Consider the following 18,060-nt stretch of genomic DNA (forward strand, 5'->3'; position numbering starts at 1 on the left):
ATTAATAGAGTTGACACGTCACACGTGGTAGGATTGAATGAGGAGTTGACACGTGACATGATTAAAGGAGGAGTTGACACGTTGCAGAAATTAATCAGGAGTTGACACATAGAATTATTATTACGCGTTTTATATAATGTATAGATAAATAAATAGAATAGATATTTCATGCAAAGAGTTTCATACTCTATTACTCTGTTTTACAACTCATTGTAACCAATCCAATTTCCAGTTTATGACTGAATGACTCGTATGTAAAGTGGAGATTTTAGAATCAAAATTTAAAGTGGTACTACTATTTGAATGACACTTTTTAATATTTTCTTTTTTCAAACAATAATTGTTTTCTCAAAAAAATAAAAATAAAAATGAAAATCATTACTTTTAAAAACATAAGATGCTATCTTTAAATTTAGTAGTGTCACATATAATTTAAGTATTAATTTATTAAAAATATTCAAAAACTAGTGAGGTCTTTGAACCTCACACCACCATATGTACATTTGCCACTGCTTATGCACCCGAATTCTTAACCGGTCGGGCTATACCCAAGGCCTCGAAGTATATGTGATTGATGTTAAATTTTAAGAAATAAAATAATATACATATACATACATTACTATATAAGAAAATTGTACGAATCATTTATTGTACATTCGAACCCTTGAGTTCAACAATCAAGGAACTTGTTGATCGAATGACAAAGATTAATTTATTGAAGTCTAAAAGGGTAAATATATAATGTTTTGTTTTTTCAAGGTATTTAAGAGGTCAAATCTTTTTTTGATCTAATGAGGTATTGTTATGGCTGTTTCTGACTCTTCTCAAACCACCTAGTTCCAAAATGTAGATATGTTTGAGCATTGAAAATGAGACTTTCTACAAAATTATTTAGGCAAATCCTACATCGATCGTGAACATTTAAGGAAAAAAAAAAGTTTTAAGTTCCGTCACTTACCACAAACACAAGGGATCATGTGCAAACTCTTACCATAAAAAAGCTGTGAAGCAAAATGGTAAAAGGAACAATGATGTGATTATCGTGTGCGATGTTACAATAATAGTAAGTTTACCAATATGCCGGATTTATGAAAAAATTCAAGTCTATTAATCTAAATAGAAAAGTAAATACTATTACATACATGTCCAATTGTAAAGGATGATATCATGTACGTGAACATTTAACACATCATTAATTATCCATCGTATATATCACATATATAAAATGTCTCCTACTCAAATTTATATTTATATTTATATTCTACTTATACTTATATAATGATATGTTTAATGTTTATCTAATGACCACTCTTGACTCTTGAGATGAACTTTTATTCTTATAAACAACTAAACAAGTAACAATGATTAGTTGTAAGAAAATGAGCTGGATGATGAGACTCGAATCAGTCTTTAGCAGCTATAAATAGAAGTTGAAACATTGGTTTATATTCATCCTAACTTAAGCACTCTACCATCCAATATCTCTTACTTTTTTTATTCTCGCACGACACATAAAAAAATGGGATTCTCCAAAACCTTTGTAGCTTCACTTCTTCTTTCTCTGCTCGTCCTACAACTTGTCCACGCCTTTCAACTTGTAATATAGTTTCTGCTTACAACTTTAACTTCTAATTATTACAATTATTTAATATTTATTTCGTAATCGATCATTAGTAGTAGTTGTTATTTGAGACATAAGTTTCATATTGATATTTAATATTAAATGGTATATGACATTAAATAATTTTGTTACAGAGTGACGCTAGCGTTGAAGAAAAAATATCCACCAAGATAGGTATATATTGTTTCAAGAACACCAATATATACTATAAACTACGGTTCTGTTTAGCATTTGATGTGTTTACTGGTTTGTTCATATTAATACAGATTGTGGAGAAGCATGTGCAGCAAGGTGTAAACTATCAAAAAGGCCTAACTTATGCAACAGGGCTTGTGGAACATGTTGCGGAAGATGTAACTGTGTTCCACCAGGCACATCTGGCAACTACGAATCGTGTGCTTGTTACGCTAACATGACCACTCGTGGCAACAAAAAGAAGTGCCCTTGAAAATTTCCTACTTGCAAACTATATTTATTATTTATTGATTCTCTGGGATCATTCATATTCATAAAGGCTTATTTTCTTGTATTTATTTCTTAAGTTCTGTCACCTTTCAATTCAAATTATGTCATAAAAAAGTATGAACTAATTAAGTTATTTTTACTACAGTTACATGAATAAAATTTGTCTTGATTTCTTGTCTAGCCATTCATTGTAATTATTCATCTTTCTCTATTCAATGCTCCCATTTCTGTAACACGTTTTAAATTTTAAATTTATTGTTCCGTTTTGTATTTGTAACTACTATGAAAAACCAAATTGGACCTACTTAGTGGAACCAATATGGAATCGTGTGCATTAAAGTTTATACCTGACATCGTTCAAAACATCATATTAGTTACGTTGTAGAAATGCCATGAAAGCAAGCGCTAAAAGTGAGGCGTTGTTTGTTTTTAATATGTTTTATGTTTTACGTCTATAACCATGTCCGTAGAAGATGTATCATGAAGTCCACAACTTTTAAGATATAATGTAATACGAAAAAACGTCAAAGATTTTTGAATTGATCTTATACACAAAAAATATATTCTCCCATTCCTCTGTCTTCTTCATTGCCAAATGGCTGGCAGCTTGTTTCAAATTAATTACTAATGTCCGAGAAACAAAATTCAAATTTAAATAAAAATTATTTACTATATAAAATTTTGACGTACTCAATGTACAAACCGATATCTATTTTCATTTTCTAATTGCCACCATTACGATCGACCAATGTCCAATCTGTCTTTATCTATTTTCAAATTTTAATTGGAACTTTTAAATTTTTTTACTTGAGTAAAGGATAACAAAAATACCATTTCCTACCTTTACTTTTTTACATCCTTGCATAATTGCTGAGGGTTCACAAAGGAAATCAGTCACAATTCGTTTGAGGCTATAGATGTAATCAGGATCGAGCATGCTATTGGTGTTAAAGGAAAATGGAAATATAGTGGTATGAACTTAAATGTGCTAAATGTGTACGGTCCTCATGACGACATCAAAAAGAAAAAACTTTGGGATTCGTTGGGAAATTTAGTAGATAGTGATGAGGCTTGGGGTGCTTTGTGGGGATTTTAACGAAGTTAGGGAAGAATCGGAGAGGTTTAATTGTGAATTTGTAGAATATAGAGCACGTTGGTTCAATGATTTCATCAACTCCACCAATCTTATGGACATTCCTATGGGGGGTAGAATCTATACACGCGTTAGTGATGACGGGAATAAATTCAGCAAATTGGATCGGCTCCTCGTCTCGGAAAGGTTTTATCTTTTGTGGGAGAATCTCTCTTCAGTAGCTTTAACCAATCTGATCACTGTCCTATTGTTCTTAAAGATGAAGAAAAGAATTTCAGGCCAAAACCATTTAAAGTATTTGATATATGGTTTGAAGAGAAGGGTATCGAAGAAATCATTAGAAACGGGTGGTTAAATGCAGGATACGAAGGTAGCAGGTTGGACTTAAAATTCATGGCAAAACTTAAAGCGGTTAAAACGAGCCTACGAACTTGGAGTAAAGAGAAATTTGGTGAGATTGATGTCGAGATTGAAAAACACAAATCTGTCGCAATGGCATATGAGCTGAAAGCCGAAACAGTAAGGCTAACTGATAGCCAACTGGAGAGTTGGAAAAGTGAGAGGAAGCTGTGGATGGAAAAAGATAAAATTAAAGCAAATATGTTGAAACAAAAGACTCGAGTACGTTGGGCCCTCGAAGGGGATGAAAATACGAAATTCTTTCATTCTCTCATTCGTAATAAAAATAAAAGTGTAATATTCGAGGGCACAATAATTGATGGTGTGTGGAATGAAAACCCGAGTGACATAAAAAAAGAGGCCTTTGATCACTTCAAGAAAATTTTTGAGGAACCTGACTTAATGAGACCCTCGATGGAGGATCTTAATTACCCGACTATTGACGTGCATGAAGCTGAAGCATTAGAAAGTCCAATTCTTGAAAAGGAAATGCACGAAGCAATCTTAGATTGTGGAAGCACAAAGGCTCCGGGACTCGATGGTTTTAAGGTGTTTCTTTAAAAGGTTCTGGGATATTATAAAAGATGATCTTGTCGAAGCAATTGGTTGGTTCTGGGATAGAGGGGAAATCTCAAAAGGTTGCAACGCGTCATTTGTCACCCTTGTCCCAAAAAATCGGATCCGGAAGGCCTTGGAGATTTACACCCAATAAGTTTGATAGGGAGTTATTACAAGATTGTGGCTAAGATCTTATGTAATCGTCTAAGGAAAGTTTTACTTTCTCTTGTGGGATCGGAGCAAAGTGCGTTTTTAAAAGGTCGGTATATTTTAGACGGTGCCTTAATTGCTAATGAAACAATTGACTTCTTGAAATCAAAGCGGAAGAATGGTATTATTTTCAAAGTTGATTTCGAAAAGGCGTTCGATAGTCTCAATTGGCGGTTCCTTTTTGAGGTTATGAAATGCATAGGATTTGGTAATAAATGGATTAAATGGATTAGTGCGTGTCTCAAATCGGTCTCTATCTCTATACTTGTTAATGGTGCTCCCACCAACGAATTTACACTAGGTAGGGGTGTGCGTCAAGGAAACCCACTATCTCCTTTCCTTTTTATCATCGCGGCGAAAGGTCTTAACATCCTTACAAAGGCGGCAATCGATAAAGGGCTCTTTAAAGGGGTTGAAGTAGGTGAGGATAAAGTTCTTGTTTCACATTTACAATATGCGAACGACACTATATTTTTCGGTGAATGGGGTAGATTGAATGCTCTTAACTTAAGAAATCTTCTTAAGTGTTTCGAGCTCTCTTCGGGTTTAAAAGAAAATTTCCAATAAATTTGTTTGTACGGTGTTGAGGTTGAATTCTCGGAAGTAAACCGAATGGTTAGGCATATTGGATGCAAAGTAGTAAAGTTTCCATTCATTTATCTTGGATTACCAATTGGTGCGAAGATGCATAAAATGAAGGATTGGACTCTGGTTTTCGAAAAGTTCAAATCGCGTCTCTCGAGTTGGAAAATGCGTTCGATGTCCTTTGGAGGAAGATTAGTGCTAATCAAATCGGTCCTCACTAGTCTACCGTTGTACTACTTTTCACTCTTCCGTGCTCCGCCGAGCGTCTCAAAATTACTTAAGAGTGTAAGGAGAGAGTTCTTTTGGGGGGTACGGGTTCGGGTCAAAAAATCTCGTGGGTTAAATGGAAAAATGTCCTAAACACTTTCGGGAACGGGGGGATCAATATTGGTTCTTTAAAATCTAAAAACCTTGCTTTGTTGAGAAAATGGTTGTGGAGGTTTAGAACTGAAACCAAGTCATTTTGGGTCAAAGTTGTTCGTAGTATTTATGGTTCAGAAGGTGGCTTATTGGTTGGGAATGATATTCTTCGTTCTTTACCGATAGGCATTTGGCGTAACATAATTGCTGCAGGTACTTACATTGATGGCTTACAAGTTTCTTTCACAAATTCATTTATCAAGACAATAGGTGATGGAAGTTCTACCTCGTTTTGGCATGAGCATTGGATCGGGAGTGACAAGTTATGTAGGTTATTTCCTCGGTTATATAGGCTGGAAGAAAATCAAAACGTTTGTGTCAAAGATCGCTGCTGCAAATCGAATAGTGGAGTAATCTTAAGCTGGAACTGGTCTCGAACTCCTCAAGGTCGAACAATTACTGAGTTACAAGGTCTGACCGATCTTCTACTTTCATTTAATTCGGATAGCAGCAAACCTGACTCTTTGGAGCTGAAAAAAATTGCTGTGAATGGTGTCTATACGGTCAAACTTCTCTCTACAAATCTAGACGAACAGGTGCTTGGACAGTTCTCCTCTCATCAACGCACTCTTCGGAATAAACTCGTACCAAAAAAGTTAAAATCTTCATTTGGAGAGCTCTCAAAGGTAGGTTACCCGTTAAACTCGAACTTGACAAAAGGGGCATTGATCAACACTCCGCTAGGTGTTCTATTTGTGATGAAGATTTAGAATCGGTTGATCATTCTATTCTCTCGTGTAAATGGGCTATGGACATTTGGCTTCGTGTCTTTAAATGGTGGAATGTTGGATCCTTGGTATCACCATCATATATCTTCCAGAAATCCTAGGTGAAAGCATACCACCTTCTTCGACAAAGTTTGGTGGTTCCTTGTGGCAAGCTACTAGATGGATAAGTGTGTATCTTATTTGAAAGAATAAAAACAATGTGGTTTTTCAAGGCAAAATATGGACCTCTCCAATGGCGCTAAATGAGATACAATCTTTATCCTTCGAATCACTCTCTACAAGATCAAAGAAGAAGAAAATTAAGTGGCTAACATGGATTTCTAATCCAAGCTACTACCTTTAATTTGTGTACATAGATAGGTTGTGTAACGACCCTACTTTTTTCGTTATCTTTTACCGTTAACTATTTAACAACCGTTAACTGTTATTCGTGCCACGTCATTTCTATGACCTATATATTATTATTTTTGTAATAATATATTAATTATTATGTGTTATGTGAATATTTGTATTCATATTTTAAGTTATACGTTTCTACGTGTCGCGGATTTCTATCCGGCGAATCTTTTCAGTTTTCAAACCAATGGTCAAGCTTTTGGGATTTTTAAGTCCTAATTATTTTAAATATGATATTTTAATGTCATATGATTATATACAGTATTTATATATATGTTTCGTCGCGTATTTGTTATCTCTCCGAATTTTTAAATCGCGTAGTCGTGTTTTCGCGTTTCGGGTTTCGTTCGAGCGATCGGACCACCAGGAATTTATCAAAATACAAAATGGCCCACAAATAGGGCCCAAACTACCCCCATTCGGCCGAACCATTCAAGGGGAGGGGGTATACCCCATTTTCCTTTCATTTTTTTTAACATCTCATTTTATTCTTTCTTTTCTAAACCTAGTTTCAAGTTTGCTCTCTCCTTCCTTTTTCTCTTTTTGGGTGACGACACCACCAACCATAATCATCATCACCATCAATCAAAATAAAGCTTGGATCCTCTAATCATTTACACAACCTCGTTCATCTCTTCGATCTCTACACGTTGATATTAATCTTTTCTCGATTAGGGTATAAACCCTAACCCTAGCTTTTCAATTTTTCTTTAATTTTCTGTTTTTTTATGTTATGTTGATAGTATGATGCTTATATGTTATTGTATTGTTGATTGTATGCGTAGAAATGCTCGTTAATTCATGTTTTCGGTTTGATTAATTTGGGACAGCAGCTTGTTTGACCATTTTTGTAAATATAACTGATTTAAAAGTTAAATTAAGGTGTCTAGATGAGTTCCTCTCATCAAGAAATTAATTTTAGGCTCCGGATTCATGTCATTTCGATTCCCGGAGCTCTAGTTATGCTTAAAATGGTGTTTCGTTGAGATTAAAATATGAAAACGAATTGTTCCAGGTTTGGTCCAACTTTTTGACCACTTTTGGAGTCTTTAGGGTGTACTAGTGTTTTAGGATTGATGATGGGATGAACTTTCATGTTCGGGTCATCGAAATCCGAGCCACGGATCACCCGTTATGACTAAAACGTGTTTTTGAACGGATTAAAGCTCCAAGTTGTTTAATGGCTGATCATCATGACTTGGTTACTGTTCTTGGGATGTTCTTGAGTACAACAATGTGTTGGGTGATTTGATTAGGCGGAGATATATATAAGACTCGTCGAAAACCGACACCCGGGGCTCAAGTTATGACCCGATGAACTTTTAATTAAAATTTATGGTTAATTATTAAAACTTATGATATAAATAATGATTTTCATTATTATTAAATTACTTATGATATAAAAAGTAATTATTATAATTTAAGACTTATGATATATATATATTTATTATATCATTTAATAATTACTTATGATTCAATTAAACTTTTAATTAATCTTATGGTTAATAATACTTTCATTATTAATGAAAAATACTTATGATTTAATAATTACTTATGATTCAATTAAACTTATATTATGAGATTATTATAATAAGACTTATAATAAGGATTAATTAATTATTTAACTATTATAAGGCTTAGTTATTATTTAATTATGATTAAATTATTTAATACTTATGGTTTAATAATTATAATTAGAAACTTATGACTAATATTATGACTAATATTTAATTAATTAATTAAATACTTATGTTATATTAATTATATCATTTAAACTTATGTTAACTTTAATAATTCATTTTAATTTAATTAAACTTATGTTATAACATAATTATACATATTTGACTTTAAATAACATTATAACTTATATTATTATTACAACTTACACTTTTAAAATTAATGTTGACTATGTTTGACCAAGGTTGACTTTTGAGTTGACTTTCAGTTGACTTTGACTCTCAGTTGACTTTTGTTGACTTTCTAATTAAGGAAACTTTCCTAACTTAAAAACTTTCTAAAAATAGAAACTTTCTAAATATGGAAACTTTCTAAATTTGGAAACTTTCCAAAAATAGAAACTTTCCTAAAATAGAAACTTTTCTAAAATAGAAACTTTCCTAAAATAGAAACTTTCCAAAAATGGAAACCTGCTAAAAATAGAAATTTTCTAAAAATAGAAAGTGTGTGTCCGTACGCTGTTCCGATCAAACCGATGCATGTTGAGTGTTGTTCCATGTCTACTTGCAACATGTACAATAACTATCATACTAAGACTTGACATAAGTTAGTTATTTATATCGACCTGCTTTATTTATAGGTCGGCGTTGTGATCATTCCTGATCACTTTACTTCATTTGCTGTTGGCATATTTGTATGGTTACTTCGTTTGCTATTAAGGTGAGTTATAGTCCCGTTTTTCATACTTTTTAAAGTATTTTTGGGATGTGATTACATGCATTTTGTTTTACGTTTAGACACAAGTGGCAATTAAATTTAAATTATTCATTATGAGTTGAACGAAAATATTCCCTAGTCTGGTAACTGTAATCACTGGTTTCTACTGGTGAACGCGAATCCTATGGATAGATCTATCGGGTTTGACAATCCCATTTCGAGCTAGTTGCGCTAGCAATTTATAATCGAAATGTTTAGTACTTCGTATTTGATTGTAGATACACTTGTTCGGTGTATATTATTATTGTGTTTGGCAAGGGTAAATAAAGGGTTAAGTGGTTACCAGGTGGCTCATTGATAATGGAATAATGTTTTATGTTTTTTAACATTTTAAATCTTGTGGTCTAAAGCTTATACGTTTATTTAAACCTATAATTCACTCAACATTTTTGTTGACAGTTTACTCGCATGTTTTCACAGGTACTTGAGTTGTTTGATGCTTCCGCTGTGTTAGAAGAGTCTGCATGCATTTGGGCAGATTTTGTTAAACAATTATGAAACTTTGAACTTGCATTCTATTTTGGAATAAGTTAAACTTGTGGGTTTTGTTGGCAATGTTTTAATGTCAACTTTGGTTATTAATATGATGGGTTGTTTAAACTACATATTTTGGTATGTTTTCTTTTTGGGAAACTTTTGAAATAAAAGAATGCAACGTTGTTTATTAAATTCATTTAAGTTCGATCAAGCTGTGGGACCAAGTGACGGAGCCGTTAAGTGTTTTGACGGGGCCATCACAGTTGGTATCAGAGCGTTGGTTGTAGGGAATTAGGCTGCATTGATGTCGTTACCCGAGTCAATAGGGTGCATTAGTGAGTCTAGTCTACAGCCCGGCCTATAATATATTATTATATGTGATTATTTGTATCGTATTGGTATGTATATTGTTATCATACATGCATCTCTATTATATTCTGAATCCGGGAGGAACTCCCATTCCGATTTAAATGTATTCTCCGACTCATGCGAACTTATCCTTATAAGAACACCTCGGATAGTGAAACCGAGGGATGTCATTCTTGATTTCTGAAATTCTCGACATTTCTATGTCATCTATTATGGTTATGGATATAACGTTTGAGTTATATTACGCGGGATGTCATTCTTGACTTCTAAAGGCTCGGCATTTCAATTTCAGCTATTATGTTTAGGTATATAATGTGACGACCCGAAATTTTTTGACCAAATTTAAACTTGATCTTTAATTGTTTCTGACATGATAAACAAACTATGTATGTTGAGTCTCATAAAGTTTTGGAACTATATTTATGTAATTAATTTCCCTTTGACTGTGCTCGACGATTCACGAACAATTGTTTGTAAACAAATAAGTATATATATATATATATATATATATATATATATATATATATATATATAAGTATATATAATGATAGTTATTAATTTCATTATTATTATTATATCAATACTAGTAATATTTATATAATTAGTATTATTACTGTTATAATTATAATTAGTGAAATTCTAATAATTTTAGGATCATCAAAATAAAGATTTTTAAATATAAATGTTATTATAAGAACGAATGAAATTATAAATTAGTTGTGACATAATTATTATTAATTATTATTATTATTATTTTATTTTTATTATTTTAACAGTATAATAATTTTTAATATATTTATTAACTGTAAATATTAATTATTATAGGAAAAGATAATAATGTGTATATTGTTATACATCCCAATCATTTTTATTTACTGTCTGTTCAAAGCAAATAGGTCGATCCCTGAACTCATTCGATCAATTATTCGATTCAGTTCCATGTCACTATCTAATCTCATCTTTATGTCTGCTCAAATCATTCTAATCAAGTAATAGACTCTTTCTTTGATTTAATATTACTTTTAAACAAAACTGTATAATTATTTTCCAACATGATAGGTCACTTAAATCCCACCTTTATCACAAACCACCAAACTCATGGCTGCTTAATTTCAATTATTACTTGCGCACGATTGTTATCTTTCAACTATATTTGTCTTATTAATTAATTATTATCGTTATCACTAAAAAGCATTATTATTACTATAGTGATCATTATTATTATTAAGAAGAATACAATTTATTTTTATTATCATTAATAATACTATACTATTATTATTAGCATTTTTGTAATTATTATTATTATTATTATTATTATTATTATTATTATTAATATTAACATATTATTATATTTAATATATTTAATAATTTATATTTATAATACTAAATATAAAAGATATAGAAATAAAGAAACCGATTCAGTACGCGTATATCATTATCTGATTATATATATATATATTTTTTGTTATCCTCCTGCTCTGCTCGTGATATATTGTCGACCCCAATCATCCCCTCTACAACAACTACTCAATCCATTCTTTTTCTACATCGATCGTTCAATCCTTTCACCATATTTATCAATTACATACCACTCATAATAACTATTATTCGATTATTTAGGCAAAAAATTAAGAAAACCATCGGTTCACTCTGATTCGCCATCTCTTTAATTCAAAGGCTCTAATTTGTTTGATTTTTCAAAATTCTTGAATGTGTTGTTGTTAGGAATCTCCTACTAAAACATCCTGTAAAATTACAGCCTTCAATTTCAATTATCGAATCCAAATTTACGAATCAAAGTTTCAAATTAAAAAGTCAACTGTAGCGTTCTTCGTAAAATTCGATCAGGTTTTGATGTTTGTGGGTCAAGTAATGATTTAAAAAGTTTATAGGAAGGATTTACCATGTAATTCATGTAGTAATTTTTATCTAGAACGTTTTAAAATCAAAAATCATGGTTGGTGTTCCTGGTATTGCAGCGAACTGCTGCTATTGCTTCTATATTTTTTTGTTTTTGTTTTTTTTCTCTTTTATGTTATGAGTATTTCTGTTTCATTTACGAATTCAAATCCTATTTCTTTGTGTTACTATTTTGAAAATTTCGACTGATGGATATTTGGTGAGGAAGAAGAAGGAAACAGAATCATAGTCGGGTTATATATATTTAGTTGGGGCTTAAAACAGAAAAACAGAATAGAGCAGCTGGTTTGGGAATAAGTCGGGTGAGCGAGAGGTCTCGGGTTCGAGCCCGGTCTGGGGCAAATTTTTTTTAGAAAACCGTTTTTGAGGTAGTTTCTTCATCAAATTATTATTATTAATATTAATATTAATTTTTATTATTGTTATTATTATGACTATAATTATTATTGTTATTATTATGATTATTATTATTATTGATATTATTATTATTATCATTAATTATTAGAATTATGATTATTATTAGTATTATTATTATTAAGTATTACGAACATTAGTTACTAGAATTATTATTACTAGTACAAATATTAATTACCCTTTATTATTATTATTATTATTATCATAACCCTAGTTACAATTATGATTATTTTTAGTATAATCGTCATTATAAGTATTATTATTAAGTAGTATGATTATTAATAATATCATTATTAATAAGAATTCTATTATTATTATTATTATTATTATTATTATTATTATTATTATAAGTTTTATTATTATTATTATTATTAGTATTATTATTATTATTATTATTATTATTATTATTATTATTATTATTATTATCGTTATTATGAAAATAACACAAACTATTATTATTATTATCATTAATATTAGTATTAGTATCATTTTATAATTTTTAGTATTATAATTATTATTATTATTAGTATCATAAATACTATTATTATTATTATCATTATTATTTTATTATTAGTATTATCATTATTAATAAAGTTATTATCATTATTTTGTTCAAAAGAATCCGTATTATCAAAACTATCATTTTTAACAGATAAATATTTTGTATATAAAAATATACTTATTACATATACTATAATCATATTAATATTTCATATAACTATATATCAAACCCATTAACATTTTTATATATAAATACTTACAAATAACAAACTAATGATTTTTAAATATAATACTCATATATATATATATATATATATATATATATATATATATATATATATATATATATATATATATATATTAATATAACTAAATGTATATATACTAATTATTTTAAATATATTTACAAAATAAATATATATACTATATAAATTAAGGTATAATATAAGTATATGTTTTAAATAGAATTTAGTATAAATACTATATAACTACAAATATATAAGTAATATATATATATATAAATGAAATTATGTGATTTCCATTATATGTTTTAATAGATGTACAAATGATATAGGTTCGTGAATCCGAGGCCAACCCTACTTTTGTTCAATGTCGTTATATTTATTTTTACTACAAAATACAGTATGGTGAGTTTTATTTGCTCCCTTTTTAAATTCTTTTGCAATATATATTTTTGGGACTGAGAATACATGCGCTTTTATAAATATTTTATGAAATAGACACAAGTAATCGAAACTACATTATATGGATGAATGGATCGAAACCGAATATGCCCCTTGGTAGCCTAAGAATTTGGGAACAGACCCCCAAATTGACGCGAATCCTAAAGATAGATCTATCGGGCCCAACAAGCCCTATTCTGGAATTTGGAATGCTTTAATACTTCGAAATTATCATGTCCGATGGGTGTCCCAGAATGATGGGGATATTCTTATATGCAGCTTGTTAATGTCGGTTACCAGGTGTTCGATCCATATGAATATTTTTTATGCAGATGCATGATATTTATGAGAAATGAAATGAAAATCTTGTGGTCTATTAAATTAATGGAAATGATTGTTTATGATAAACTAATGAACTCACCAACCTTTTGGTTGACACTTGAAAGCATGTTTATTCTCAGGTATGAAAGAAATCTTCCGCTGTGCATTTGCTCATTTTAGAGGCATTACTTGGAGTCATTCATGATATATTTCAAAAGACGTTGCATTCAAGTCATTGAGTTCATCAAGATTATTATTAAGTCAATTATAGTTGGATATATTATGAAATGGTATGCATGCCGTCAACTTTCGATGAAATGAAAGTTTGTCTTTTTAAAAACGAATGCAATGTTTGTAAAATGTATCATATAAAGGTCAAGTACCTCGCGATGTAACCAAATGTAATGTATTCGTCCAGATGGATTAGGACGGGTCGTCTCATGTAGTATCAGAGCGGTGGTCTTAGCGAACCAGGTCTTGCATTAGTGTGTCTAACTGATAGTTATTAAGATGCATTAGTGAGTCTGGACTTCGACCGTGTCTGCATGTCAAAAGTTTTGCTTATCATTTAGTGTTGAAAATCATCTACTTATCATCCTTAGGAAATTACTTGCTTATCATTCTTAGTCTAGACACATTTTACTGCATTGACTGCATGAATAGTGTATAGACAAAATTCATATCTTAGCGTATCTGCTAATTCATATCTTAGCATATCTGTTACTGTAAACTTTGTCTGATACATTCCGTAAACTCCTCCGTAATCTACGAAATCTTTTGTTCTATATATATATATACATATTCTATGTAATTAGAATACCATCCAATAGCTGGAAATCATTTCCTATCGAAAAATTCTTTACTCAATCGTACGAAATGGAACTCGTCACTAGTTCAAGTTCTTCGGAACCCGACAGCTATTCCGACATGGATGTTCACCTAAGCTCCGGAAAGCAGCGTCACCAGAATGAATTAAAAAATCAGCCATCCCCAATTCATCTGATAGGTTCGTAGTCGACTTAATCAATGGAGACGCGAAGAAGGCGATCCTTTTCACCAACCAAATTTACCTCTTGGCGATGAACCTGAAGCACTTATCGACGAACCAGTCCGAAACACCATTTTCACCCTCATTTCACGAATATCTCACCACGATTATATTCTATCTAAAATTCTAAACCTTATTCATCCGCTCGTTCCGACCGCCAATCATTCCGGAATAATGGAAGAAGTCAACGAGCTTCGCGCCCGAGTTGTAGCCTTGGAAAATATGGTGCAAATCATACCAGCTTCGGCAACATCACCGGCACCAACAGTACCATCAGTAACAGCACCAGTACCATCAACAATCTATGCCTCAACATCTCATTCTGTACCTCGAGTATAATCATCGTTTTACGTATCATTCTACATCAATTATCTTCGTCCTTCATGGCAATTATGTAATCTCTAATGTTTTAGAGATTATGTATTCTAGTTCTAACGGTAAATCAAATGAGATTAATATTATATTAACTCATTAAATCCATAATTACATCTGAAAAAAATATATATGTAAGTATATTTTCATAAAGATTGTAATTAAATTTTTTTTGTACAAACTGTTAATGGTGAAAATATTTTAACGGGTAGGTAATACCCCAGGAATATTCAGATTTCACATTAATAAGTTACACTGTACATTCTTCGAAGCTGATTCAACAGTCGTTTACAATCCTACTTACATCCACAGATACGAATCCGTTCACCACAGAATAACCATTTTCATTCCATTTCATATTTGGATTTTGACTTATCAGAATCCAACAAGTAGCATAATGAAGAAAACATTTGACAAAATAAAATTTGTTAGAAACCAACAAATTAACTATGAGAAATTTTGTTAAGAATTCACGCTAACAAAATTCTAGCTAACTGTTCCTAGCTAACTGTTAATTCCTTATTACATTTTATTTATCGCAATTTAATTATCGCAATTTATATTCTCGCAATTTTATTTATCGTCATTTAATTTTTGTTATTTATTTTAGGCACTTTAAATATCGGGACACGTATACAAGGTTTTGACATATCATATTGACGCATCTATATATATTATTTGGAATAACCATAGACACTCTATATGCAGTAATGATCGAGTTAGCTATACAGGGTTGAGGTTGATTCTATAATAATATATATACTTTGAGTTGTGATCGAGTCTGAGACATGTACACGGGTCACGATACGTATTAATTAATTCGAATATTATATATTAAACTATATATGAATTATTGGACTGTTAACTTTGGACTATCGACTGTGGACTAATAATATTGGACAATTAAAATGAATTAAAATATTGATTATAACATATGAAACTAAACAATTCTTCAAGTTTGCCACTTGATTTCATCTTAAACCTCGTTTGTATCTTGACGATTACAATCCGCGTTCAAACCTTTCATGATTCTTGAAAACACCCCAATCGAGAGGATGAACCAACCGCACTTCATCTACGGAAGAAAAGATCAATGCATATAGTTATGCACCTAAAACCCCTCGGAACCTGAGTAAATGTTTAACACGTATCTGTGCTAACTCTTTGGGAGTTGTTATTACCGAAAATAACTTTACAATTCCTTTCCAAAATAGCCTATTTTGTCACAGCTCCAGCAAATCAACTTTGACTTTCATTCGGATTAAACTTATTATAACCTTGTTATATAAGTTACCTTTCGTCATCATTACCGGAAAACTGTTTATATTCCACCACATTAATAGAAATTTATCAGCAACTTCATTACTCGTCGACTTAAGTTCTCCGAAGAATCATTATATTTGTTCATTAAAACCCTATCATGTACTTATTCGCATCTGATAACGAGAATTGCCATACCAATTATCGAGAATCAGCAATCGGTATTTTGAAATTTCGCAGCATGTCTACATCAACAGTTATATGTATACATATAATATTTATCTCTTAGAATTATGATCTTCCATTCTGAAATTCTGAAAAGCACTCAGCCTACGAATCAATACATTAAACTTTGAAAAAGCTGAATGAAGTAGCAGAAACTATAGACAACCGTAAATGATCTTAATCCTCGGAAGTTTGATGAAAAATAATAGTATGTTGGAAAAGCTCAGAAAAGTTGGAACTGGAAAACGGATTGAGCTAACCATGAAGGAGACCAAGGACAAATACAAGGACCATACCCTATATTCAAAGAATCCAGGTAATTCTGGATCTATTGAAATCTTTAGAGAATATATTGCTCCGAAGTCATGTTAAAATCTTGCGGAAAAATTTTTCTTCATCAACCTTCGAACTTGGAAATTCCAAAATATCATCATAAATATCTTCGATATTTCTGAGGATATTTTCATAAATATTCTCGTCCGAAATTATATACCTCTTTGTGCTTCCTGTGTTTCATTATATTGGAAACTTCTGTAAAATCTAAGTTTAATTTATGAATGAATTTTGGAGGAATGTAAAGAAATTGATGCACGAGTTAGTATAATATAATGACACTTGATCAACGTGATTATATTACAGTAAGTCATGCTGAGTTTCTAATGAAACGTGATGATTCACAGACCATAACGTCATCATGTGCCATGTTACACGACTCTTACATTCTGCCTAATCTATAAACATATCAAGAAAATATTTTTCTTGATGATTCGGTCTTTTCCGAGGTATTCTGGTAATTTACCAAATCAAATCGTGCTATTACGTTCTTTCTTATTTAGAACACGAAGTTCATTCGAAACTCCATACTTACGAATTCTGGACCGTTACTCACTTTACTAGAGGTCGAGAAGAGAATGAAAAGGCATAGAGCTCCAAAATATAAGAGAAAATATAAAGCCCAATAACAACACGGAGGTTACAAACCGTGGATATTAATATGGATAACAATATAAAGACACGGTAGAATTAAGAATAGTATCACCCCAAGGTAATAATAGAAGTAAACAGATTTTTCTAGTGGAAGATTGAAAAGAAGGATGACAGAAATGATAATTAGAAAAATATCAAGGATTAGAACGGGATTTAAGCATTTTCACAATCTTTTGGATGTATGAACTAAGAAATAAAGTATAGGAATGGTGAGAATAATGGAGCGGAAAAGTTTAATTTATAATGAAAATATCAGACAGAGTAATAATTAAAGAAATCTTAATTTATTTATTCGTCGAAGAATCAAGTCTTTTAGATTTCGAAGATTTTCTTTAAATCCCTTGGATTTCGGAAATCAACCCTATCTGCGTCAAAAAATATGACGAAACTTTATTTCTCTCATTTCACTCTTTTGTGATAGCTGCATTCGTACTCTTCGAATAATTGAATTATTTTATCCATATTACTCAATGATGATACAACTCTACTTATCAACTCATTTTCGTCATGAAAACATTTTTATTGTTAGCCATGACCACCTCACTCAAATTTCG

The 18,060-nt window shown here is 31.0% G+C and overlaps 1 protein-coding gene across 1 annotated transcript; it reads left to right on the top strand.

Moving 5' to 3' along the window:
• Positions 1-1,519: 1,519 nt before the first annotated feature.
• LOC139845125 (snakin-2-like) lies at positions 1,520-2,071 on the top strand. The gene is made up of 3 exons (XM_071835352.1): positions 1,520-1,597; positions 1,756-1,795; positions 1,888-2,071. The coding sequence occupies exons 1-3, from the start codon at positions 1,520-1,522 to the stop codon at positions 2,067-2,069; spliced, it is 300 nt and encodes a 99-aa protein (XP_071691453.1). The 3' UTR covers positions 2,070-2,071.
• Positions 2,072-18,060: the final 15,989 nt, after the last annotated feature.

The sequence above is a fragment of the Rutidosis leptorrhynchoides genome, chromosome 4 (assembly GCF_046630445.1).
Source record: "Rutidosis leptorrhynchoides isolate AG116_Rl617_1_P2 chromosome 4, CSIRO_AGI_Rlap_v1, whole genome shotgun sequence".
In the NCBI taxonomy this organism is placed as follows: domain Eukaryota; kingdom Viridiplantae; phylum Streptophyta; class Magnoliopsida; order Asterales; family Asteraceae; genus Rutidosis; species Rutidosis leptorrhynchoides.

Excerpts from the sequence above, each read along its gene's own strand:
- LOC139845125 (XM_071835352.1), top strand. The coding sequence starts at position 1,520 with ATGGGATTCTCCAAAACCTTTGTAGCTTCACTTCTTCTTTCTCTGCTC. Across the intron at positions 1,598-1,755 it reads TTGTCCACGCCTTTCAACTT|AGTGACGCTAGCGTTGAAGA; the intron begins GTAATATAGTTT and ends ATTTTGTTACAG. Across the intron at positions 1,796-1,887 it reads AAAAATATCCACCAAGATAG|ATTGTGGAGAAGCATGTGCA; the intron begins GTATATATTGTT and ends ATATTAATACAG.